Raw genomic sequence first — 27,500 nt, forward strand, 5'->3', positions numbered from 1 at the left:
AAGAGTAATGAGTTATAGTTACTCAGATTAAGAAGAGTAATGAGTTATAGTTACTCAGATTAAGAAGAGTAATGAGTTATAGTTACTCAGATTAAGAAGAGTAATGAGTTATAGTTACTCAGATTAAGAAGAGTAATGAGCTATAGTTACTCAGATTAAGAAGAGTAATGAGCTATAGTTACTCAGATTAAGAAGAGTAATGAGCTATAGTTACTCAGATTAAGAAGAGTAATGAGCTATAGTTACTCAGATTAAGAAGAGTAATGAGCTATAGTTACTCAGATTAAAAAGAGCAATGAGTTATAGTTACTCAGATTAAAAAGAGTAATGAGTTATAGTTACTCAGATTAAAAAGAGTAATGAGTTATAGTTACTCAGATTAAGAAGAGTAATGAGCTATAATTACTCAGATTAAGAAGAGTAATGAGCTATAGTTACTCAGATTAAGAAGAGTAATGAGCTATAGTTACTCAGATTAAGAAGAGTAATGAGCTATAGTTACTCAGATTAAGAAGAGTAATGAGCTATAGTTACTCAGATTAAGAAGAGAAATGAGCTATAATTACTCAGATTAAGAAGAGTAATGAGCTATCGTTACTCAGATTAAGAAGAGTAATGAGCTATCGTTACTCAGATTAAGAAGAGTAATGAGCTATCGTTACTCAGATTAAGAAGAGTAATGAGTTATAGTTACTCAGATTAAGAAGAGTAATGAGTTATAGTTACTCAGATTAAGAAGAGTAATGAGTTAGTTACTCAGATTAAGAAGAGTAATGAGTTATAGTTACTCAGATTAAGAAGAGTAATGAGTTATAGTTACTCAGATTAAGAAGAGTAATGAGTTAGTTACTCAGATTAAGAAGAGTAATGAGTTATAGTTACTCAGATTAAGAAGTGTAATGAGCTATAGTTACTCAGATTAAGAAGAGTAATGAGCGTTAGTTACTCAGATTAAGAAGAGTAATGAGCGTTAGTTACTCAGATTAAGAAGAGTAATGAGCTATAATTACTCAGATTAAGAAGAGTAATGAGCTATAGTTACTCAGATTAAGAAGAGTAATGAGTTATAGTTACTCAGATTAAGAAGAGAAATTAGCTATAGTTACTCAGATTAAGAAGAGTAATGAGCTATAGTTACTCAGATTAAGAAGAGTAATGAGTTATAGTTAATCTGAGATAATAAGAGTAATGTGTTATTGTTTTTCTGAGATAAGTAATGAGTAGTTATGATTATTATTGAGTGATTAACAGGAATTAGTTATACTTATTTGGAACTTTTAATGGAAATGGGTCTTGATAATTCTGAGCGTATGACTGTAAAAAGTTGCAGCTATTCTGGAATGTATAACTCTAGTGTAATATAGCCGAATGTGTAACACACTTTTTCTCAGGAAAGCCACTCCAGTTTAAACTATCTGGAACACAGGATTTTAATAAGTTATAAAGCAGCATCTTTGAGCAGGTAGTACAGTTATATTACTGTCCTGCAACATTATTGGTTGATCTGAGAGTGTTCTGTGTTGTGATTGGTCCATAGGGTTGGAGGTGGTTTGCGTGGAGACACAGCCGCACTATGACAACCCTGCCTATGAGAGAGACCCTGCCTTTGGGAGAGACCCCACCTTGTAGAGAGAGACCCCACACTTGAGAGAGAGACCCCACTTTCTAGAGAGACCTCACATTTAAGACTCCCCTGTCTTGAGAGACTGTCTTTGACAGACCCTGCCTTCAAGAGAGAGACCCACCTTCTAGAGAGACCTCACATTTAAGACTCCCCTGTCTAGAGAGACTGTCTTTGACAGACCCCGCCTCCTGGAGAGAGAGAGACCCCCTCTTCCTGGAGAGAGAGAGACCCCCTCTTCCTGGAGAGAGAGAGACCCCCTCTTCCTGGAGAGAGAGAGACCCCCTCTTCCTGGAGAGAGAGAGACCCCCTCTTCCTGGAGAGAGAGAGACCCCCTCCTCCTGGAGAGAGAGAGACCCCCTCCTCCTGGAGAGAGAGAGACCCCCTCCTCCTGGAGAGAGAGAGACCCCCGCCACCTGGAGAGAGAGAGAGCCCGCCTCCTGGAGAGAGAGCGAGCCCGCCTCCTGGAGAGAGAGCCCGCCTCCTGGAGAGAGAGCCCGCCTCCTGGAGAGAGAGAGACCCCGCCTCCCAGAGAATGACCCTGTATACTGCAGAAACCCCGTCTTCTAGATAGACCTCACCTTCTAAATAGAGACCCCATCTTCTAGAGTGACCTCGCCTTCTAGACAGAGATTCTGTCCTCTAGAGAGAGAGACCCCGCCCTCATAGAGACTCCCCGAGACTCTACAGAGCTGTTATTTAAGTGTGTGTGTGTGTGTGTGTGTGTGTGTGTGTGTGTGTGTGTGTGTGTGTGTGTGTTGGCACAGGGCCTGCAGTCTGGCTCCTGCTGGTCTCTCTCCGAGTCAGACTGGACGCTCCTGTTTTATTTCTATGTTGATTTGAGTTGTTTTGATTTTCTCTGACTGTGATTAATTTAATCTTGGGCCTCACAGGCCTCCATACTGCAATCACCCGGCCTTCAGCAGTGACCGCAGAGGCAGCTGGACTCTGAGCTGTGTGGCTGTCCGGCTCCCTCTGCTGGACCTGCAGGTCTTAACCTCGATCGCCTGTATCTTTCTTACGGTTTTTATTCTTACCACGTAGAATATTTTTCTAAATTTCTACCAGAAATAATTTCTAAAATGTAAAAGTCTGATGTTCTGTGCGTGGGTGTGATCTTTGAAGTCTGAGCTGCTGATTTGAATATTTAAATAAGGGCTGTGTTTTTAACAGAGCTGATCTGTACTGATATATAAAATAAAGGTCTAAATGAGAGCAAAATTATTTCCACACCTCAGAGACGTGTTTCATCTGTTTTACTGCAGAATTATGCGTAATAAATAAATGTAACACTGGAATTTCAGTTTCAGTTCTTTGTAAATCGCCCACTTGAGGGCTCCAAATAAAGAATGGAGTTTTACAATAATCTCCAAGTTAAACTTTAATTTTGACCACAGCGATGTTGTTAGCCTCTAGCCTGTGGGCTGCATTCCTGAACGTTACTCTGGTTCTCAAGGCTGTAGTATCTCATACAGAGACAAACACAGCGGTCAGTTCAGTCCAGGGCCAAACCACAGCTGTTCTGAGGGTCAGCTGAGAACCTCTCCCCACTCTCTGTGTAGCTTCGTCACTTTTTCCACGCTGAAGCTCCTAAAAGCCTTCAGCACCTTCTGATGACTTCGGTGTCCTGCAGTGGTCACGAATGTGACGCTAAGCAGTGATTGGATAATCTAGAAAACATCACAGCGCTCAGCAGATTTTGATTGGCCATAATACAGAGACCGATCTCATAGAGGGCAAATCGGACTTCATCATCCCAGGAATGCAGCGTAATAAATATTCTGTCCCTGTTTGATTGGGTGGCCTGTGACACTGTGGCTCCGCCCCTAAACAGACTGCACCAACATAACGGCGCCGTTTCTACGTTGAATCTCATGAAACGAAGGAGGAAAGTAAAAAACCCTTCTACACTTCTAAAGTCTGAACCTCGGTGTCCTCAGAGCCAGTTACAGCCATGGGCGTCGTCACCGAGACTATGGAAACAGAAAAACCCCCTCAGAGCAAGACGAAGGTTAAGAGACCCTTATTAGTCCCACAACAGGGAAATTCCACCTCCGCATTTAACCCACACACACACTAGGGGGCAGTGAGTACACTCGACCGGAGCAGTGGGCAGCCCTATCCACAGCGCCCGGGGAGCAGTTGGGGGTTAGGTGCCTTGTTCAAGGACACCTCAGTCATGGACTGTCGGCTCAGGGGATCAAACTGGTGACTTTCCGGTCACAGGGCTGGTTCTCTGACCTCCAGCCGACAACTGCCTTCACTACTCAGTGAAGAAACACTGAGAGGAACCAGGACTCAGAGGGAGAACCCATCGCCCTCTGGACCACAGCAGACAGAAAACAGTAACACCAGAGCAAAATGAACAGAGAACATGAAAAATACAGAGAAAGAGAAGCACATATGCTGCTGGCCACCCTGGTGGTCTATGAGCAGTCTGTCATTAGACTGGATTAATGTCTGATCAAGTTCATGTGGTTGTCCAGAGTTTCAGCTTCTTCCTGCAGGCAGGAGATAAAGGAGATAAATAAATTTCTTATTTTTACTTGTTTTCGAGTGTTGCCCCTTGTTCCTGAGCTACAGGGCAGTGGTTGAGATCTTCCCTCTGAAATGAGACTCTCTAATAAAAGAGCATCACTTCATTAACAGCTACTAGCGCCGCTCTGTAGGCGACCCTGCCCGTCTGCAGGGACAGCAGAGGAGGGGAAAGTTCAGCTCCTCACTGCTGGGCTTTAGTTACATTTAGGGATCAGACGCCTTCAAAGAGGGGGGCAGTTATTTATTATCACCCCCCCTAATTCTTCAGTGATGTGAAGCTGAAGTCAGAGATTCTCCAGGTTCTCTTTTGAATTTACCCGTTCCACCTTAAATTTAAGGTTCATTTAACCCCTTAAAATCCCAAGATTATTACATTCTGAGGCTCATCATTCAGTAACGCAGACTAGCTGAGCAGTGCTGAGGTTACAGTAGTGAGTCGTTTAAGGGGTTGAGGTGGAACGGGACGTTCATGCAGCCAGGCACCGAGACGTCAGCGCTACTGAAAGGACCACGATACACTGAAACGACATTAAAGGAAGATGATCTACTGGTTTGTCATTGTAACCGAGGAAATTCTCACATTTGTGGGTTTATTTTTCTCATATCCTCTGTTTGGAGGGTCGTGTAGCCCCAACACTTCGCCCCACCCCTCTATCTCAACAAGAATTGGGAGGTCCTACACCTAGACGTGAACGCACAAAGCGGAGGGATAGGACTGAGGGCGAGGGGCGAGGGCTGAAATGGGATGGGGTCTTAAAATGCCAATGTGTAGATTAAATAGGTTTAGAAATTCTGTTGTACCCACATCCATTACTGAAGTCTCTTAGCTGAGCAATGTGTGTTTTTCCTCCATGTTATTAATGTTATTGGTGTTATTGATGTTATCGATGTTATCGATGTTATTGATGTTATCAATATTATTGATGTTATCGATGTTATTAATGATATTAATGTTATCAATGTTATTAATGTGATCGAAGTTATCAATGTTATTAATGTTATTGATGTTATCGATGTTATTGATGTTAGGGGAGACCGGGTATGGTTGCAACACTTTTTGCTTTAGCACCTGTAACTCACTCAATTTTTGAGCTAGAGTTCTCAAACATTTATACAAAGTAAACACGTTTGTTTACTACAAATGGCACCAATTCAAAGCTCTGCAAGATTATCACATACCTTGTGAGTTGATGTCAAATACACTGAGTTCCTTTGTTACAACCTACCCCACTGCCGGGGTAGGTTGTAACACATGCTGGGGTAAGTTGTAACAATTAGACAAATGAAGCAAAAACAGAGACCACGTCATGCCACGTCATGCCACGTCATGCCACGTCATGCCATATGCTTCAAAAAGAGGTTTATTGAAATAATATAAGATCCAGAGCAACGTCTCTCTCTGTGACTGACCGTATCTCATGTTTGTGGGTGTTTGATGTTATATATTCCTGCCAGTTGATATGCAAACTTTGACCTGAAAGACTTTCTGAGTACATAGACACAAAGTTTTCCGATTAGTCCGACACCTCCACTAGTATTCAATTCTTCTCTGATCTCCAGTGACTAACCGGTCACATGCCTACCTCACGGGGAGGGAGTCCATAATACAGGTCTGCTGCCTGAGTCGAATAGTCAACCAACACGGTCTCCTGCACCTCAGAGAAAACTTGGTTGCTGCTCCGGTAACCTACGCTGGGAAGATCACTGGGTCCCTGGTCCTCAGCTTCTGCAGGGATTTGCAGTATCTGCTCAGTGTTACATGGCAGATCCCATGGGCCTTCTTGCCCTGCAGGCACTGCCAAGGCATTCTGTAAAGTTATTAAAATCAAGGAAGTTTTCTTAGTTGTACGTAACGGGATGGATGTAACACCTTTTAAAGATGTGTTACAACCCACCCCAACCCTGTCAGCCACTGCTCAGCTAGCTAAGCAGGGAAAATGCCTGAGAAGCTACAGTTCAATGTCATATGATTCATATGGTTTATCTGCAATAGTATAAGTACTAAATAAAATACAGTCTTGGTTCAAAAATGTTCTTCTTTATAGAATCTGCAGGCGCCTGTTTCCAGCCTTGACGGCCACCATGTGGGATCATGGAGGAAATGAGCCAACACAGGGATGATCGTATGAATCCCATCTTATCCGTGATTGGTGGAGTTACACCCGTCTGCCCTCCTGCTGTTATTAATGTTATTAGTCAGGGTGTGAAGTTATGTGTCCGGTGGTTCTTTACTGCCATGGTAGTGTCTTAGGTAGCCCCCCAAAAATCCCCTGGTGGGACAATAAAGTTAATCCAGTCCAGTCTTACCAGTCGGACAGTGAGTGGACAGTGAGTGGACAGCGTGTTGGCACTCTGAGCTTCAGTCTCCGGGACGAGGTTAAAGGGCAGACTGTGAGCTGCAGATACTGTCGCGCACAGATGATTGATTAGTACATTAGATGATCGATCATTCGGTTCAGTGCCGTAACAGTCCGTTCGGACCTTTTCCTGAACGGTATTACTAACGATGACCGAACACCCTCCTCTGTTTATCAGCCGAGCCCATGTGAGGCGCACTGGCCCTTTAACTGAGCCGAGGCGAACGTGGCAGTGCGCGGGATTGTGGGAGTTGTAGTTTGCACGCGCGCAGTGTGGTGCTGACGGTGCGCGCTCGCGGATCTCTGAGACTACACCTCCCAGCGCTGTTTATTTGGTGCTGTTGGCTCGGTTTGTGTCGACGTGTGTGCGGAGCGCGCAGGGCCGGAGGGTAATGCGGAGAGCGGCGGAGGAACCGGAGGAACCGCGAGCTCTGGAGGATCTACCCGACCTGGCGGCTCAGCATGTGGCTCAGGCCGGAGGAGGTGCTGCTGAAGAGCGCGCTGAAGCTGTGGGTCACCGAGAGGTCCAACCGGTACTTCCTGCTGCAGCGGCGGCGCGGCTATGGGGAGGGCGGCGGAGGCATCGCGGGTGGGTGAACGAGAAACGGTAACGGGGATATAACGGGTTTATATGAGGGAGCGACACAGTAACGGTGTGAACAGCACAGCTCCCACCTTCAGATTCTCACTGAGTTCAGTTCAGTTTAACAGTCTGCGTCCCGGCAACAGGTAGCATTACATGACACTGGTACTGTTACCATAACATTAGACTGGAACTGTTACCATAACATTACACTGGTACTGTTACCATAACATTACACTGGAACTGTTACCATAACATTACACTGGTACTGTTACCATAACATGACACTGTTACCATTCCCATAACATTGCACTGTTATTGTTACCGTAACATTACACCGTTACTGTTACTGTAACATTGCACTGTTACTGTTACCATAACATTACACGGGTACTGTTACCATAACATTGCACTGTTACCGTTACCATAACATTATACTGGTACTGTTACCGTAACATTACACTATAACTGTTACCATAACATTACACTGGTACTGTTACCATAACATTACACTGGTGCTGTTACCGTAACATTACACTGTTACCATTCCCGTAACATTGCACTGTTACTGTTACTGTAACATTACACTGTTACTGTTACCATAACATGATACTGTTACCATTCCCATAACATTGCACTGTTACTGTTACCGTAACATTACACCGTTACTGTTACTGTAACATTGCACTGTTACTGTTACCATAACATTACACTGTTACCATTCCCGTAACATTGCACTGGTACTGTTAACGTAACATTACACTGTTACTGTTACCATAACATTACACTGGTACTGTTACCATAACATTGCACTGTTACCATTCCCATAACATTGCACTGTTACTGTTACCGTAACATTACACCGTTACTGTTACTGTAACATTGCACTGTTACTGTTACCATAACATTACACTGTTACCATTCCCGTAACATTGCACTGGTACTGTTAACGTAACATTACACTGTTACTGTTACCATAACATTACACTGGTACTGTTACCATAACATTGCACTGTTACCATTACCATAACATTATACTGGTACTGTTACCATAACATTACACTGGTACTGTTACCATAACATTGCACTGTTACTGTTACCATAACATTACACTGGTGCTGTTACCGTAACATTACACTGTTACCATTCCCGTAACATTGCACTGTTACTGTAACATTACACTGTTACTGTTACCATAACATTGCACTGTTACAATTCCTGTAACATTACACTGTTACTGTTACCGTAACATTACACTGTTACCATTACCATAACATTGGACTGATACTGTTACTGGAACATTGCACTGATACTGTTACCATAACATTGTGCTGGTGCTGTTACTATAGCATTACACTGTTATTGTTACCATATCATTACACTGTTATTGTTACCATAACATTACACTGTTACTGGTACTATAACATTATACTGGTAGTGTAACATCACACTGATACTGTTACCGTAACATTACACTGGTACCGTTATTATAACATTACACTGGTAATGTTACCATAACATTGTGCTGGTAATGTTACCATAACATGACACTGATATTGTTACCCTAACATTACACTGATACTGTTACCATAACAATACACTGTTACTATTACTATAACATTACACTGATACTGTTACCATAACATTGGACTGGTACTGTCCATACCACCAGTATTCATACCATTAATGTGAAGGTAACTATAACAGTGTTGTTAAAATAATGTTAGTGCAACCGTAACAGTATCAGTAACAGTAATGTTTGTGCAACTGTGTAACTGTGTAACAGTTGTGTAACTGTGTTGGTAACCTTAAGATTACTGTTACTGACACTTTTGTGGTTTCCTTAACAGTACTGTTACCAATACTGTCACAGTTACTGAAAACTGTTACTGTTGCATTCCTGTTAGTGTTACTGATGACATTACCGTTACTGATAAACTAGAATTACAGTTATTATCACTATTACTGATATTGTGGCCATTACATTATTGTTATTATGACTGATAACATTACTGTTACATATATTTTTACCATTACTTTACCGTTATTGTTACTGATGACATTATGTTAAACAGTTAGTGGCAGACCACACAGTTTCCAGACTACGCGTTACCGTTATTTTATTTTTACTGTAACCAGTACTGTTATTGATAACGTTATTGATAGCATTACAGTTACAGTTATTATCAGTGTTGTTGATAGCATTAGCATAGTCATTGCTGTTATTGTTAGTATTACCATTGCCATTTATACCTCTTACTGCTACTGTTACCACTAACAGTAACGTTACTGCGACTGTAACTTCACTGTTACTGTCACTGTTAGCCTTAGCTTAAACTTTTACATTACTGCTAGTGTTCCATCAATGTTAGTGGTACCGTTACCACTTATCAATGACTTTAAAAGACTGTGTGTGTGTGTGTGTGTGTTTGTGTGTGTTTAGGTCTCCTGGTCGGGACTCTGGACACTGTGCTAGATTCCACAGCTAAAGTGGCTCCATACAGAATCTTACACCAAACACCTGATTCACAGGTGTACTGGAGCATCGCCTGTGGTGAGGGGGTTGAGGGGGTTGAGGGGGTGGGTGGTGTGTCTGATCTAAAGCCTTATTCAGATTAGTTTATTTGGCGGAACATCTGCATTAATATTTTTAAACTCTCACATCCAGCCAGACGAGTGAGTTTCTAGCCAGTTGTGTTTTCTACAAACCCCAGATGTTTGCGTAACATCGGAATGTGGTCACCCGATCGTAGAAAATGAAACGATGATGACGTGAATGTAGGGTCCGTTATAATCAGACAGCAGGATCACGCTCTTCTGATCGGCTTTATGTTCTGCCTCCTTGTTCTAAAGGAGAATATCTCAGCGTAGGGATGATGGAGAAACATTCTGCCATCCAGACCGATTAAACGCGAGAGACTGAACTGAGCGCGGAGTTGAGTGAAAAACAGAAGATGGTGCAGCCTGTAATTTTCTCAGAGGAGGAGAGAGACACTGACATCTGATCCAGACGGAAATAAAGTCACACAGCAGCAGCTGTGAAAGAGGAACCGACCACAGAACCGCACACAGTTAATCCCCTCTGAATCGGCCTTAGAACGTGCCTGATGTTTGATGGTGTTCTCATCATTACAGTCATACTGTTATATGTGAGTGTAAATATGAATGTATTTAATTATGTAGGTGTGTGTATATATTCATATTATTTGTATTGTGTGTGCGTGTGTGTGTGTGTGCGTGTGTGTGTGTGTGCGTGCGTGTGCGTGTGTGTGTGTGTGCATGCGTGCGTGTGTGCGTGTGCGCAGGTGCGTCTCTGGAGGAGATCTCTCAGCACTGGGATTGGCTGCAGGTCAATGTGATGAGAACCCTCTCTGTGTTCGACTCTGATGATGACATCACCAGCTTCGTCCAGGGCAAGATTCGAGTGAGAGAACACATGATATTATTAAATTAATGTTAATAACGAAAAGAAAATAATGTAATATAATTATTATTCTTATAACAACAACAACATCAATACTTACCACTGCTACTACTAATAAGGATAATCCTTCCATCTGGGAAAAGGCTCAGGGCTTTTTGGCATTATTTATTGCTTTAACTGTTATTTTATTTTTTATATTATTATTTTATCATAACAAAATGTTGCTGTTTTGTCTCCACAGTGTCATTTAGATTGTTTGATACTGATACAGTATGGCCTTGTCTTTGATACTGATTCCTGAACGATGCTTTTTATTCCTTCTCGCCATTGAAACAAATTGGGTGTGGTTTGGGTGTCGGCTGTCGGTTTACAGACTGCAGATAGACAGCCAATCAGATATCTAGTTTTCAGAACAAGCATGCTTATTGGCTCACTGACGCTGATCAGACTGACTGCTTACATTTTGAAATTTGATGTTGAGCGATGTGGAATCTGGTTACTCTGAGTTAATAAAGTCATTTATTTTAGCATTAAAGTATTGAATTTTAAAGCTCAGAGCTCCTTCACTGTCCTGCTGCAGTGAAGCGGTCAGCGTAGACTGTTTATTACTCTGTGTTGAGTTCACACAGGTGAATTCCAGCTCTTCTAACTGTGTGTGTGTGTGTGTGTGTGTGTGTGTGTAGGGTCTGATAGCGGAGGAGGGGAAATCGAGCAGTGGTGATGATGAAGACCCTGAGCGCTTTCGGGAGGCCATGTTGCGGTTCGAGCGTCTGTTCGGTTTGCCGAAGCGAGAGAAGCTGGTGACGTATTTCTCCTGCAGCTACTGGAGAGGACGAGTTCCGAACCAGGGCTGGATCTACCTCAGCACCAACTTCATCTGCTTCTACTCTTACCTGCTGGGCAACGAGGGTGAGGCGCACTCAGCTGGATTTAAACTGCCTAAAACCGCTTCTTTATGCAACATTGGAAACGCTAATGATACCACTGTTTTCTTAATGTAGCTAATGATTGTAGGTAAGCTGTAGCTCATTAGCGATAGCTATCGTAATGGCTGATCAGACACTGTTCCCATATTATTGTACCCATGATTGTACCGTAGTGGTCAGCAGCTGTTAACCCAAATCCCTGCTGTTTAATCGCTGTGTCATCACGCTGCGTTTCCTCTCAGTGAAGCTGGTGTTTTCGTGGGACGAGGTGAGCCGATTGGAGCGCACGTCCAGCGTCCTCCTGGCGGAGAGTATCCGTGTCTGTGTGCACGGTGAGGATCATTTCTTCTCCATGTTCCTGCGGCTCCAGCAGACGTACCTGCTCATGCAGCAGCTCGCCGACTACGCCATCACACGGCTCTTCGACAAAGAAACCTTCAGCATGGACCATCCGCTGTCCGACCCGCTGCACATCACTCAGAGGTACTACATACTGTACTGCACAATACTTGTCATCACTCACAGGTACTACGTACTGTACAGCACAATACTAGACATCACTCAGAGGTACTACATACTGTACTGCACAACACTAGACATCACTCAGAGGTATTACATACTGTACTGCACAATACTAGTCATCACTCACAGGTACTACATACTGTACTACACAATACTAGACATCACTCAGAGGTACTACATACAGTACTGCACAATACTTGTCATCACTCACAGGTACTACGTACTGTACAGCACAATACTAGACATCACTCAGAGGTACTACATACTGTACTGCACAACACTAGACATCACTCAGAGGTATTACATACTGTACTGCACAATACTAGTCATCACTCACAGGTACTACATACTGTACTGCACAATACTAGACATCACTCACAGGTACTACATACTGTACTGCATAATACTGGACATCACTCACAGGTACTACATACTGCACTGCACAATACTAGACATCACTCAGGTACTACATACTGTACTACACAATACTAGACATCACTCACAGGTACTACATACTGTACTGCACAATACTAGACATCACTCACAGGTACTACATACTGTACTGCATAATACTGGACATCACTCACAGGTACTACATACTGCACTGCACAATACTAGACATCACTCACAGGTACTTCGTACTGTACTGCACAATACTAGACATCACTCTGAGGTACTACTGTACTGCACAATACTAGACATCACTCACAGGTACTATATACTGTACTGTACAATACTAGACATCACTCACAGGTACTATATACTGTACTGCACAATACTAGACATCACTCAGAGGTACTACATACTGTACTGCACAATACTAGACATCACTCACAGGTACTACATACTGTACTGCATAATACTGGACATCACTCACAGGTACTACATACTGCACTGCACAATACTAGACATCACTCAGGTACTACATACTGTACTACACAATACTAGACATCACTCACAGGTACTACATACTGTACTGCACAATACTAGACATCACTCACAGGTACTACATACTGTACTGCACAATACTAGACATCACTCACAGGTACTACATACTGTACTGCATAATACTGGACATCACTCACAGGTACTACATACTGCACTGCACAATACTAGACATCACTCACAGGTACTACGTACTGTACTGCACAATACTAGACATCACTCTGAGGTACTACTGTACTGCACAATACTAGACATCACTCACAGGTACTATATACTGTACTGCACAATACTAGACATCACTCACAGGTACTATATACTGTACTGCACAATACTAGACATCACTCAGAGGTACTACATACTGTACTGCACAATACTAGACATCACTCAGAGGTATTACATACTGTACTGCACAATACTAGACATCACTCACAGGTACTACATACTGTACTGCATAATACTGGACATCACTCACAGGTACTACATACTGTACTGCACAATACTAGACATCACTCACAGGTACTACGTACTGTACTGCACAATACTAGACATCACTCAGAGGTACTACTGTACTGCACAATACTAGACATCACTCACAGGTACTATATACCGTACTGCACAATACTAGACATCACTCACAGGTACTATATACTGTACTGCACAATACTAGACATCACTCACAGGTACTATATACTGTACTGCACAATACTAGACATCACTCAGAGGTACTACATACTGTACTGCACAATACTAGACATCACTCAGAGGTATTACATACTGTACTGCACAATACTAGACATCACTCACAGGTACTACATACTGTACTACACAATACTAGACATCACTCACAGGTACTACATACTGTACTGCACAATACTAGACATCACTCACAGGTACTACATACTGTACTGCACAATACTAGACATCACTCACAGGTACTACATACTGTACTGCACAATACTAGACATCACTCACAGGTACTACATACTGTACTGCATAATACTGGACATCACTCACAGGTACTACATACTGCACTGCACAATACTAGACATCACTCACAGGTACTACGTACTGTACTGCACAATACTAGACATCACTCTGAGGTACTACTGTACTGCACAATACTAGACATCACTCACAGGTACTATATACTGTACTGTACAATACTAGACATCACTCACAGGTACTATATACTGTACTGCACAATACTAGACATCACTCAGAGGTACTACATACTGTACTGCACAATACTAGACATCACTCACAGGTACTACATACTGTACTGCACAATACTGGACATCACTCACAGGTACTACATACTGCACTGCACAATACTAGACATCACTCAGGTACTACATACTGTACTACACAATACTAGACATCACTCACAGGTACTACATACTGTACTGCACAATACTAGACATCACTCACAGGTACTACATACTGTACTGCACAATACTAGACATCACTCACAGGTACTACATACTGTACTGCATAATACTGGACATCACTCACAGGTACTACATACTGCACTGCACAATACTAGACATCACTCACAGGTACTACGTACTGTACTGCACAATACTAGACATCACTCTGAGGTACTACTGTACTGCACAATACTAGACATCACTCACAGGTACTATATACTGTACTGCACAATACTAGACATCACTCACAGGTACTATATACTGTACTGCACAATACTAGACATCACTCAGAGGTACTACATACTGTACTGCACAATACTAGACATCACTCAGAGGTATTACATACTGTACTGCACAATACTAGACATCACTCACAGGTACTACATACTGTACTGCATAATACTGGACATCACTCACAGGTACTACATACTGTACTGCACAATACTAGACATCACTCACAGGTACTACGTACTGTACTGCACAATACTAGACATCACTCAGAGGTACTACTGTACTGCACAATACTAGACATCACTCACAGGTACTATATACCGTACTGCACAATACTAGACATCACTCACAGGTACTATATACTGTACTGCACAATACTAGACATCACTCACAGGTACTATATACTGTACTGCACAATACTAGACATCACTCAGAGGTACTACATACTGTACTGCACAATACTAGACATCACTCAGAGGTATTACATACTGTACTGCACAATACTAGACATCACTCACAGGTACTACATACTGTACTGCACAATACTAGACATCACTCACAGGTACTACATACTGTACTGCATAATACTGGACATCACTCACAGGTACTACATACTGCACTGCACAATACTAGACATCACTCACAGGTACTACGTACTGTACTGCACAATACTAGACATCACTCTGAGGTACTACTGTACTGCACAATACTAGACATCACTCACAGGTACTATATACTGTACTGCACAATACTAGACATCACTCACAGGTACTATATACTGTACTGCACAATACTAGACATCACTCAGAGGTACTACATACTGTACTGCACAATACTAGACATCACTCAGAGGTATTACATACTGTACTGCACAATACTAGACATCACTCACAGGTACTACATACTGTACTGCATAATACTGGACATCACTCACAGGTACTGCATACTGTACTGCACAATACTAGACATCACTCACAGGTACTACGTACTGTACTGCACAATACTAGACATCACTCAGAGGTACTACTGTACTGCACAATACTAGACATCACTCACAGGTACTATATACCGTACTGCACAATACTAGACATCACTCACAGGTACTATATACTGTACTGCACAATACTAGACATCACTCACAGGTACTATATACTGTACTGCACAATACTAGACATCACTCAGAGGTACTACATACTGTACTGCACAATACTAGACATCACTCAGAGGTATTACATACTGTACTGCACAATACTAGACACCACTCACAGGTACTACATACTGTACTACACAAAACTACACATCGCTCAGAGGTACTACATACACAATCCTACGCATCACTTAGAAGTAGTACTACGCAATACTACATCATACTACGCATCACTCAGGTATTACATACTGTACTACACAATGCTACATATCATTCAGAGGTACTACATACTATCCTACACAGTACACATCACTCAGAGGTGCTACATACTGTACTACACAATGCTATACATCACTCAGAGGTATTACATACTGTATTACACAATACTACATGTTACTCAGAGGTACTACATACTGTGGTACACAATACTAGACATCACTCTGGCGTATTACGTACTGTGCTGCACAATACTACACAATACTATACTGTTTGTGTTTCTGTGTGTTGTGCTTTATTCTGATTTATCAGTGGATCACACTGCTGCTCTCTGGTTCGCTCTGGTCCACATTCTTCTGCAGGGCTCTAGAGGTGCATGCAAGGAATCAGGCGTTCCGGTCGTTTTTCCGTCTGCCGCAGGAGGAGAACCTGTGTGAAGTTTATGAGAGTTTCCTCTGGGTTCCCTTCAACCACTACAACACGCTGGGCAAAATCTGTGTGTCGGAGAGATACCTCTGCTTCGCCAGCCAAGACGGCAGCCAGTGCCACCTCATTGTTCCCCTACGGGAGGTGAGTGAGTGACCGACTGTGTGACTGACAGACTGAGTGAGTGAATAGCTCAGTGAGTGAGTGACTGACTGACTGACCAACTGATAGACTGAGTGAATAACTGAGTGAGTGACCGACTGAGTGTGTTTGTGTATATGTGTGTGTCTGTGTATGTCTGGCTCTTTGTGTTTGTGTAATTTTGTGTATATCTGTGTGTGTGTGTGTGTGTGTGTGTGTGTGTGTGTGTTAGGTTGTCAGTGTGGAGCTGCCTGACCGCAGCAGTCGTGCACTGAGTGTGGGTGTCCGGGGGACAAGAGCTTTCCGATTTTCGGAGGTTCGTGATTTTGAGCGTTTGGCTGCGACCATCCGCAGGAAGTGCTCTGCATCGTCGAGCCCTCAGCACTCTGCCAGCGCCCAGGTAACTTCCTGCTTCTGCTCCGCCCACCTTGTTCACCTTTAATCATTCACACACACACACACACACACACACAGTACTGCCGGGGTGGAAAATACAGGTGCCGTATGTTGCTTTTGCTCACTGCAGAAATCATTCATTTTCCACAGATGATGTTCACTGGTTTACTGTTGCTATGGATACCAGCCATATCCATAGCAGCAGTAACAATAGGAGAAATGTAAAAATGCATGTGGCGTGAGATTAGACCTAAATCACGGCCAACGCGTGAGAGGCGGCAGCCCTGTCTGCAATTAATTAAACTCACAAATGATAAATCAGCTTCGGTGCATGAAATCAAGCGCCAACATACCAGCTCCTCATTTACATATCATTCACATAAAATACATCCTAATTCAGTGCTGGTAGGTGGAGTTTGAGGTGGAGCAGTAAGTGCACTGCTCCCCCTACTGACCAAACTGTATAGTGTTAAAATTACGACCACTGGTAAGAATAAAATGTTAAATATACAAAACCAAATGGTAGAATGGCATGATTATGTAGAGTAAAATATCATATGTAAACGCTGTATTATTGTTTTGTATTGTTTATTTTGTGGGTGGAGTCAGTATTTTTTTAAAAAGCACTGTGTAATATGTCTTCAGTAGAACATGGAATAGTTGTTTATATTAATGGGCATGTGAAAAAAGGTACATCACAGATGTGCTTAAATTTCTTTTATTCATATCGATATTATTGATGAAATTATTGATAATAAGTTTGGTTAGTTGACTGCAAATTGGGCATTTTATTCAGATTGTTAAACATTTACACTCAAATTTGATGATCTTGATTGTACAGATGAAACTGAACAATAAAGAAACTGATGGGCAAAATTTGTGAGGCAGCTTTGATAAAAAAGAGCCAAAGTGAGAGGCACAAAAAAAACAGACCCGATGAGCAGATGATATAAAGGCCGTAACACTGACCGTCTGTTTGTGCAGCTGCCTCTGTGTGATGATGAGGAGGACGTGATGGTTGGTCAGACACAGCCGGCCGTCAGCACTGAAGCTCTGATGAATGTTTTCCACCCACAAGATGCCGAAAACCTCGACCCAAAAATGGTAACATTGCTTCTGATGTTTCTGTGATGTTAGTTCAGTGTTAGTGAAACGTTAGTTTAATAGATCAGTGTTAGTGAAACGTTAATTTAATAGATCAGCATTAGTGTAACATTAGTTTAACAGATCAGTGTTCGTGTAATGTTAGTTTAATAGATCAGTGTTAGTGTAACATTGCTGTAGGTGTGAGCAGCTGAGCTCAGAGACTTTACAAGTAAGTGGGTGGGGTGTTTTCTTTGATTTTTAGAAATTCCAGCCATAGTCAAACACAGCATTAGCTCATCTTTAGCAGTGTTTTAGTCCAGTTTTAGCTCAGTATTAGCTCACTTTTAGAACAGGGTTAGCTCAACATTAGCTCAGTATTAGCTCAGTGTTAGGGCAGGGTTAGCTCAACATTAGCTCAACATTAGCTCAGTGTTAGCTCTGTTTTAGCTCAGTGTTAGCTCGGTTTTAGGGCAGTGTTAGCTCAACATTAGCTCAGTGTTAGCTCTGTTTTAGCTCAGTGTTAGCTCTGTTTTAGCTCAGTGTTAGCTCTGTTTTAGCTCAGTGTTAGCTCGGTTTTAGGGCAGTGTTAGCTCAACATTAGCTCAGTGTTAGCTCTGTTTTAGCTCAGTGTTAGCTCTGTTTTAGCTCAGTGTTAGCTCTGTTTTAGCTCAGTGTTAGCTCGGTTTTATCTCAGTGTTAGCTCAGGGTTAGCTCAACATTAGCCCAGTTTTAGGGTAGTGTTAGTTCAACATTAGCTCTGGATTAGTTCTGTGCTAGTGTGTGTTTGACTGTAAGAAATAAAGGTAATCAAAAAGAAAACTGAATCATATTGTAAGTCTAGTGCCACACAATGAAGCAATTTCGCTAACTGTTGCCATGATTGGCAGCTGAAGGAGCGAATGAAGGAGCAGTCGTGGCAGATCCACTTTGCCGAATACGGTCGGGGGAGCGGAATGTTCTGCACCAAAAAGACCCGCGACCTCGTCGTACGCGGAGTTCCGGAGACGCTCCGTGGAGAACTGTGGATGCTCTTCTCAGGTACTGATAGTCTGTGTCTATAAAAGCACGGACAACATTCAGACTTTAGGACAGAGCTGCTGTGTTTAGCTGTGCTAATGTGCTTCAGGCGCTGTTTGTAGATCACAGTGAGTCACACGCTGTCAGAAACCACACAGTCAAGTCTGTTCCAGATACACAAAGAACTGGTTCAGCAACAAGTGCAAATATCCACTTAAACTACAAGGCTAACATTACTAACAAACACTAGATGTCAGTAGTCTCTTTGTGTTCGCTCAGTGCTAGCTCAGTGTTTGCTCGGTCTTACCTCAGGATTACCTTGTTAACTCAAGGTTAGCTCTGTGTTATTCAGTGTTAGCTCAGTGTTATTCAGTGTGATTCAGTGTTAGCTCAGTGTTATTCAGTGTGATTCAGTGTTAGCTCAGTGTTATTCAGTGTGATTCAGTGTTAGCTCAGTGTTATTCAGTGTGATTCAGTGTTAGTTCAGTGTTAGCTCAGTGTGATTCAGTGTTAGCTCAGTGTTATTCAGTGTGATTCAGTGTTAGCTCAGTGTTATTCAGTGTGATTCAGGGTTAGCTCAGTGTTATTCAGTGTTATTCAGTTTGATTCAGTGTTATTCAGTGTTATTCAGTGTGATCCAGTGTTAGCTCAGTGTGATTCAGTGTGATTCAGTGTTAGCTCAGTGTTATTCAGTGTTATTCAGTGTGATTCAGTGTTAGCTCAGTGTTAGCTCAGTGTTAGCTCAGTGTTAGCTCAGTGTGATTCAGTGTGATTCAGTGTTAGCTGAGTGTGATTCAGTGTGATTCAGTGTTTGCTCAGTGTTATTCAGTGTTATTCAGCGTGATTCAGTGTTAGCTCAGTGTTATTCAGTGTTAGCTCAATGTTAGTCTAGTTTTACCTCAGTGTTAGCTGTGTTAGCTCAATATTAGTCTAGTTTTACCTCAGTGTTAGCTGTGTTAGCTCAGTGTTAGTCTAGTTTTACCTCAGTGTTAGCTGTGTTAGCTCAGTGTTAGTCTAGTTTTACCTCAGTGTTAGCTCAGTGTTAGTCTAGTTTTACCTCAGTGTTAGCTGTGTTAGCTCAGTGTTAGTCTAGTTTTACCTCAGTGTTAGCTGTGTTTGCTCATTGTGAGTTTAGTTTTACCTCAGTATTAGCTGTGTTAGCTCAGTGTTAGTCTAGTTTTACCTCAGTGTTAGCTGTGTTAGCTCAGTGTCAGTCTAGTTTTACCTCAGTATTAGCTGTGTTAGCTCAGTGTCTAGTTTTACCTCAGTGTTAGCTGTGTTAGCTCAGTGTTAGTCTAGTTTTACCTCAGTGTTAGCTGTGTTAGCTCAGTGTTAGTCTAGTTTTACCTCAGTGTTAGCTGTGTTAGCTCAGTGTTAGTCTAGTTTTACCTCAGTGTTAGCTGTGTTAGCTCAGTGTTAGTCTAGTTTTACCTCAGTGTTAGCTGTGTTAGCTCAGTGTTAGTCTAGTTTTACCTCAGTGTTAGCTGTGTTAGCTCAGTGTTAGTCTAGTTTTACCTCAGTGTTAGCTCAGTGTTAGTCTAGTTTTACCTCAGTGTTAGCTCAGTGTTAGTCTAGTTTTACCTCAGTGTTAGCTCAGTGTTAGTCTAGTTTTACCTCAGTGTTAGCTGTGTTTCTTCATTGTTGCTCATTCCTCAATGTTCGTTTAGAGTTTTCTTCTGCCTTCGTTCAGTCTTTCTTTGTATTATTCTGTGTGTGTGTGTGTGTGTGTGTGTGTGTGTGTGTGTGTGTGTGTGTGTGTGTGTAGGTGCGGTGAATGACATGGCAACTCATCCTGGTTATTACGCGGCGCTGCTGGACGAGTGTATGGGCAGCAGCTCTCTGGCGTGTGATGAGATCGAGCGAGATTTGCACCGTTCTCTCCCGGAACACCCGGCATTCCAGACGGACACAGGGATATCTGCCCTACGCAGAGTGCTAACCGCTTACGCTCACCGCAACCCCAAAATTGGATACTGCCAGGTACCCCAACGTTAGCGCAACGTTAGCGCAACATTAGCTCAGTGTTAGTTATGAGTTTGCTCACTGTTGTTTGCTGTTAGCTCAGCGTTAACTTAGAATTTGGTCTCCAGCAGTGTTAGATTAGTGTAGCGTTAGCTTTATGTTAGCTCAAAATTTACTCAGTGATTTAGCTCCAGTGTTGGTCCAACTGTTGTTTACTGTGTTAGCTTAAGTCTCTCTCTCTCTCTCTCTCTCTCTCTCTCTCTCTGTCTCTTGCGCTCTCTCTCTCTCTCTCTCTCTCTCTCTCTCCCTCTTTCTCTCTCCCTCTCTCTCTCTCTCCCTCTTTCTCTCTGTCTCTCTCTCTCCCTCTTTCTCTCTGTCTCTCTCTCTCTCTCTCTCTCTCTCTTTCTCTCTGTCTCCACTCTGTAGGCGATGAATATTCTGACCTCGGTGCTGCTGCTGTACGCTAAAGAGGAAGAGGCATTCTGGCTATTGGTGGCTGTGTGTGAGAGGATGTTGCCGGACTACTTCAACCGCAGAATCATCGGTGTGTGTGTGTGTGTGTGTGTGTGTGTGTGTGTGTGTGTGTGTGAATGGCATTACATGATCTCTCACGGTTTTGTTTCACACGTGTGAAATGAATAGTAGAGTGAAGCTTATTGTGGAGCTAGCGCTAGCTTAGCCTGGAGGCTAACAGCTCCACTGACAAACCAACCGTCAAAGTCCAGTCAAGCTGCTCACCAGCAAAGCCAGCTTACGCTTCGGCCGCAGTGCTGGTCAAGCAGTGTGACCGTTCTGGGTGAACAACTAAACTGTGTATGTAAACTGTGTATTTCAGGTGCTCTGGTGGACCAGGCTGTGTTTGAAGAGCTGATCCGAGATCACCTGACCGCGCTGACCGATCACATGACCGACCTGTCGTTCTTCTCCTCCGTCTCGTTGTCGTGGTTTCTGACGTTGTTTATCAGTGTGCTGCCCATCGAGAGCGCCGTCAACGTGGTCGACTGTTTCTTCTTCGACGGGATCCGAGCCGTGCTGCAGCTGGCCCTCGCCGTCCTGCACTACAACATGGACAGCCTGCTCTGTTGCCATGACGACGCAGAGGCGGTCACCATCCTGAACAGGTGACCATAAGCTAACCCAAAACAGCTCCACCCTTTCACCTTTGACCCCCAAAGCCCCTCCTCTTGTCCTCTGTAGTGATGATCACAAACGTTTGCTCACTGTTTATCACCATCACTAACAGCTTAAAAAGAGCCTGGATGTTTGTGTTGATGTGCTAACATGGCTGTGAGCTTTAATGTTCTAGTCTGGTTTGACTCAGATTAAGGAAAGTTCTCCAGTAGAACCGTTTCAGCTCCTGCTGTTCCTCTAACAAAATAAACTCCAAACTACGAAACCTCCACAGTTTATAAGTTCTTCAGAATAAGGTCCATCCATTAGAATGTGGGTGTGTCCATAGCACCGGCCCTGCCTCCTCCCCCACACACTTTACTCTGATTGGCTCTCTAGTTTTGGTCATTACAGCTGTTCTCAGCGCAGGACAGTAAATGGGAGGTGATCTGTAGAGGGTGAGGCGCGAATCTGCTGCACACATTTACGTTTACATTCCCAGTTTTGCATTAAATTTTCAGTTGTTTTTTGAAATAAATCTTATTTATTCTTCTGTGATTAATTGATGTTTCTGATTTTGTTCTGCAGGTTTTTCGACAGTGTGACCAATAAAGACAGTCCTCTCCCAGCCACTGTACAGCAGGCATCCGCACCTGCCAATCACAAACCAGCTCAGAGCGTCGACATCAGTGACCTCATCAGAGAGGCCTATGAGGTTCACACACACACACACACACACACACACATGATGGACGATAGTAACCTTGATTTTCTGTTCTCTTTTTTGACTCTTTAATGTTTAGATTTTGTTTGAGTCAGTGCGAACTGTACAAGCTACACACAATAATGTATAATTTTACTCAAACTTCTTTACTTTAATCCTAAGTTAAGAACTTACAGGTCAATATGAGATTTTTCACTGCTTCGTATTACGAAAATCTTTTATCTTAGTTTATCTTTTAAAATCTTATCTAGACTGACAATCTCCACACAGCTGAAACAGAAACACGGAATCACAGCTGCTGTTGCTGCAAAAAAGGTCAAACTGAACTAAAGTGTGCTAAACTGTAAGTAGTGAATGCAGTGAGAGTTGCCCCCTGCTGTTTATCAGAGTCGCCCCCTGCTGTTTATCAGAGTCGCCCCCTGCTGTTTATCAGAGTCGCCCCCTGCTGTTTATCAGAGTCGCCCCCTGCTGTTTATCAGAGCGTCCCTCTCCCCAGTTTCAGTCTCCATTTCCCAAACGCTTTAGCCGAGTGCGCTAACGTTCCTCCTCCTAATAAACAGACACACGTTCAGCTCCGCCTCCTCACTATTCACCACCATCACTGTAATACTCCATCATCTACATTAACACAGGAAGGTCATCAGAGGGGCGGTGGAGTTCGAGTGGAGTGAGATGTTTAAAACGCAGAGTTAGAAGAGAAAAACATCTCCCAGTGAAAGCCGCGTTTTACAGTAGGAATAAATGGAGCTCATTATGCTGGTAGTGAACTACGCTGCCTGACTCAGCCGCCTCAGAACCAGAGAAACGTAGAACAAAAGCTTTCTCTCCCTGGTAAATCACTTTATCCAGTTTGTAAATTTATTTTAGTTTCTGCTTGTTGTTTAGTAGTTGGACGTTTATTGTGACAGGCGGTTCTGTCACTGTCACCACAGCGTTTCATCAGGAGTTCAGTTTTCTCAGTGTTTGGTAAAATAAACCTAATGTAGTTTTTTTGGGAGATCAAGACGCTAAATGTCTCATTAGCTGAAGTCCAGGTGAGGCCAGCATTACACAACGAGCCAACGAGTGCAGAGCTTAATTCCACCTTAAATAAACAGTGCGTGTGCGTGTGTGTGTGTGTCAGAGGTTCGGAGACATTCGGTGGGAGGAGGTGGAGAGTATGAGGAAGAGGAATAAACTCTACGTCATTCAGACCCTCGAGGAGACCACCAAACAGAATGTCGTGAGTACAGAACCGTTCTGCTCCCTCAGTGAGACCCTCAGTTTAAATATCCCCCTGAAACCGATCTTCACTGTAACTCTCAGCATTCAAAACGTCTGAATGAAGTTGAGTTTTTAGAATAATCCAGTATTATTATTGTACAATAATGTTGTTGGCTTGTTTATCATATTATTGGTTTTACCTCTAAGTCACGTTTTATTTATAAAGGTTTAGTCTGGGCTAGATGTTCGGTTTAATCTCAGTGTGAATGTGAAACAGCTGCTGGGTCTCCTTCTGTACTGTGAGCTGTTACTGTGGTGTAGACGTCATATTATTGGTTAATATTGTTCTCCGCCCACGCGGTGATGTCATCATCAGAATGTGCTAGAGGCGGGGCTAAAGTCACCACATACGTCAACAACGACATTTATTTGTATTGTGTTGTCTCAAAGCAGCTTTACAGAAAAGCAGTTTATGGAAGGATCAAAAGAAAAGAAATGAAAAAGAAAATAAAAGAAAAATAAAAAGGAGTCCATGTAGAGACGTAAGAAACTGAATCAGGGTCCAAGCCCCCCATGAGTGAGGAAGAACCCTTGAGAGGAACCCAGGCACAAGGGAGGAGCCCATCCAGATTTTATGACATGATACAACAAAGAAGCCTAGCGCTTGAACGTCTTTGAGAAATCCTTAAATATTTCGTTTTAAATATTCCATATTAAAGGAAGATTACAGAAAAACATTAAATTGGTCTTTTAAATGATCTGATCTAATGAATCATGATCAAAATGACCAGAACCCAAACTTACAAGATGAAATGGTCAGTTTAGACTGCAGTTGGACTTCAGGATGTTCTGATGAAGGTCTAACCAGGAGAGCTTTTATTAGTCTTTGTTTATGTTTAAAGATTTGTGTTTTAAATCATTAAAGTGTTGTTGTTCTTGAATAGTTGCGAGTTGTTGCTCAGGACGTGAAGTTCAGTGCCTCTCAGCTGGAGGAGCTCTACTTACTCTTTAAGGTAATACACACGCACTGAATATACACACCTGCACACAAACACACTCACCTAATCTAAGGGACACTCCACCCATTTTTTTTTTCCATTATCCCCCCATAATTCAGTGAGTGAGGTGTAATCACAGATTCAGAGGGTTTAGTATGAAGTGGTTCAGACGTCTTTACAGTGGTGGTGATGGGAACCAGGCGTCGCCATGACTACAACACAGATATAGACACTTTATTTACCATCCAGAACCACCAGAGAACCTACACGAGTCTTCTGAGCTTATATGGAATGCAGATGATGATGGAAAATAGTGGAAAATCTGGAATAATGAGTTTTCTTTGGGGACTATTTTGCCGCACAGCGCCCTGCATGTCTCCCTCCACCATGAATGGCGTTGAAGTTCTCTAAACTCTCATAAAACAGCGTCTCAGTCATCAGGCAGTGAATTCAGAACCAGTTCATGTAGGAACTTTCTGTAGGAGCTTTTAGAGGGACGTCTGGTTCCTATCACCATCACTGTGAACGGCTCTAACTCGGTACGTTTATCTAGAACATTTCATGAATGGCTTTGTTTATGTCCTAATTACACAGAAAGATTTAATCACATGTGCATCTCTGCGTGTGCGTGTGTGCGTGTTCGTGCGTGTGTGTGTGTGTGCGTGTGTGCGTGCGTGTGTGTGTGTGTGCGTGTGTGCGTGCGTGTGTGTGTGTGTGCGCGTGTGCGCATGCGTGTTATAGAGGCAGCACTTCATCAGCTGTTACTGGTCCGTCAGCAGTCCATCTCTGCAGAATCATGACCCCAGCCTGCCGTATCTGGATCAGTACCAGCTGGGTCAGTCTCAGTTCAGTGCGCTGTTCACCCTGCTGCTGCCCTGGGCGCCCAACACACACTCACACTCGCACTCACACTCGCTCACCCGCTCGGCGTTCCGTCTGGCTGACGAGAACAGAGACGGACTCGTCAACTTCAGAGAGTTCATCTGCACCCTGGGTGAGCCTGACCATGACCTTTAGCCCTGATCTTTAATCCTGACCTTTCAGTCTGACTTTTAGCATTCACCATGACCTTTCACCTTCATCTGGACCTTTTACCCTAACTATGACCTTTCAGTGAAACGTCTCTGAGGGCCTTGTTTGTGTTTGTATGTTGCAGATATCCTGTATAACGGCTCCTTCACAGAAAAGCTCAAATTTCTCTTCAAGCTTCACCTGCAGCCAGGTATGATCACGTCCTCACTGTACATCAGTCTTTACAGTAACTCCTCTACAGATCAGTCTTTACAGTAACTCCTCTACAGATCAGTCTTTACAGTGATTCCTCTATAGATCAGTCTTTACAGTAACTCCTCTATAGATCAGTCTTTACAGTAACTCCTCTATAGATCAGTCTTTGCAGTGATTCCTCTATAGATCAGTCTTTACAGTAACTCCTCTATAGATCAGTCTTTACAGTAACTCCTCTACAGATCAGTCTTTACAGTGATTCCTCTATAGATCAGTCTTTACAGTAACTCCTCTATAGATCAGTCTTTACAGTAACTCCTCTATAGATCAGTCTTTGCAGTAACTCCTCTATAGATCAGTCTTTGCAGTGATTCCTCTACAGATCAGTCATTACAGTAACTCCTCTATAGATCAGTCTTTACAGTAACTCCTCTACAGATCAGTCTTTACAGTAACTCCTCTACAGATCAGTCATTACAGTAACTCCTCTATAGATCAGTCTTTACAGTAACTCCTCTACAGATCAGTCTTTACAGTAACTCCTCTACAGATCAGTCTTTACAGTGATTCCTCTACAGATCAGTCTTTACAGTAACTCCTCTATAGATCAGTCTTTACAGTAACTCCTCTATAGATCAGTCTTTACAGTAACTCCTCTACAGATCAGTCTTTACAGTCATTCCTCTATAGATCAGTCTTTACAGTAACTCCTCTACAGATCAGTCTTTACAGTAACTCCTATATAGATCAGTCTTTACAGTAACTCCTATATAGATCAGTCATCACAGTAACTCCTCTACAGATCAGTCTTTACAGTAACTCCTCTATAGATCAGTCTTTACAGTAACTCCTCTATAGATCAGTCTTTACAGTAACTCCTCTACAGATCTGTCTTTACAGTGACTCCTCTACAGATCAGTCTTTACAGTGACTCCTCTACAGATCAGTTTTTACAGTAACTCCTCTACAGATCAGTCTTTACAGTAACTCCTCTACAGATCAGTCATTACAGTAACTCCTCTACAGATCAGTCATTACAGTAACTCCTCTACAGATCAGTCTTTACAGTAACTCCTCTATAGATCAGTCATCACAGTAACTCCTCTATAGATCAGTCTTTACAGTAACTCCTCTACAGATCAGTCTTTACAGTAACTCCTCTACAGATCAGTCTTTACAGTAACTCCTCTATAGATCAGTCATTACAGTGATTCCTCTATAGATCAGTCTTTACAGTAACTCCTCTATAGATCAGTCTTTGCAGTGATTCCTC

General features: G+C 42.7%; 2 protein-coding genes across 5 annotated transcripts in view; both read left to right on the top strand.

The window, feature by feature from the left end:
* rnf128a (ring finger protein 128a) overlaps positions 1-1,932 on the top strand; it is a 19,716-nt gene extending 17,784 nt beyond the window's left edge. The window contains exon 7 of the mRNA XM_017687918.2: positions 1,538-1,932. Coding sequence (XP_017543407.1) covers positions 1,538-1,629 — 92 coding nt within the window. The 3' untranslated portion in view covers positions 1,630-1,932. The remainder of the gene's footprint in view (positions 1-1,537) is intronic.
* A 4,888-nt stretch (positions 1,933-6,820) lies between these two features.
* tbc1d8b (TBC1 domain family member 8B) overlaps positions 6,821-27,500 on the top strand; it is a 28,706-nt gene continuing 8,026 nt past the window's right edge. For all 4 annotated transcript variants that reach the window (XM_037533403.1, XM_037533404.1, XM_037533405.1 and 1 more), the window contains exons 1-17: positions 6,821-7,105; positions 9,543-9,653; positions 10,405-10,523; positions 11,207-11,432; positions 11,692-11,932; positions 16,300-16,507; positions 16,737-16,904; positions 17,885-18,004; positions 18,874-19,024; positions 20,769-20,983; positions 21,392-21,509; positions 21,801-22,086; positions 22,664-22,790; positions 23,923-24,021; positions 24,947-25,015; positions 25,742-25,994; positions 26,157-26,222. In XM_037533403.1, the coding sequence (XP_037389300.1) occupies positions 6,979-7,105; positions 9,543-9,653; positions 10,405-10,523; positions 11,207-11,432; positions 11,692-11,932; positions 16,300-16,507; positions 16,737-16,904; positions 17,885-18,004; positions 18,874-19,024; positions 20,769-20,983; positions 21,392-21,509; positions 21,801-22,086; positions 22,664-22,790; positions 23,923-24,021; positions 24,947-25,015; positions 25,742-25,994; positions 26,157-26,222 (2,704 nt within the window). In that variant the 5' untranslated portion in view covers positions 6,821-6,978. The remainder of the gene's footprint in view (positions 7,106-9,542; positions 9,654-10,404; positions 10,524-11,206; positions 11,433-11,691; positions 11,933-16,299; positions 16,508-16,736; positions 16,905-17,884; positions 18,005-18,873; positions 19,025-20,768; positions 20,984-21,391; positions 21,510-21,800; positions 22,087-22,663; positions 22,791-23,922; positions 24,022-24,946; positions 25,016-25,741; positions 25,995-26,156; positions 26,223-27,500) is intronic.

This window comes from Pygocentrus nattereri, chromosome 23 (assembly GCF_015220715.1).
Source record: "Pygocentrus nattereri isolate fPygNat1 chromosome 23, fPygNat1.pri, whole genome shotgun sequence".
Lineage (NCBI taxonomy): Eukaryota > Metazoa > Chordata > Actinopteri > Characiformes > Serrasalmidae > Pygocentrus > Pygocentrus nattereri.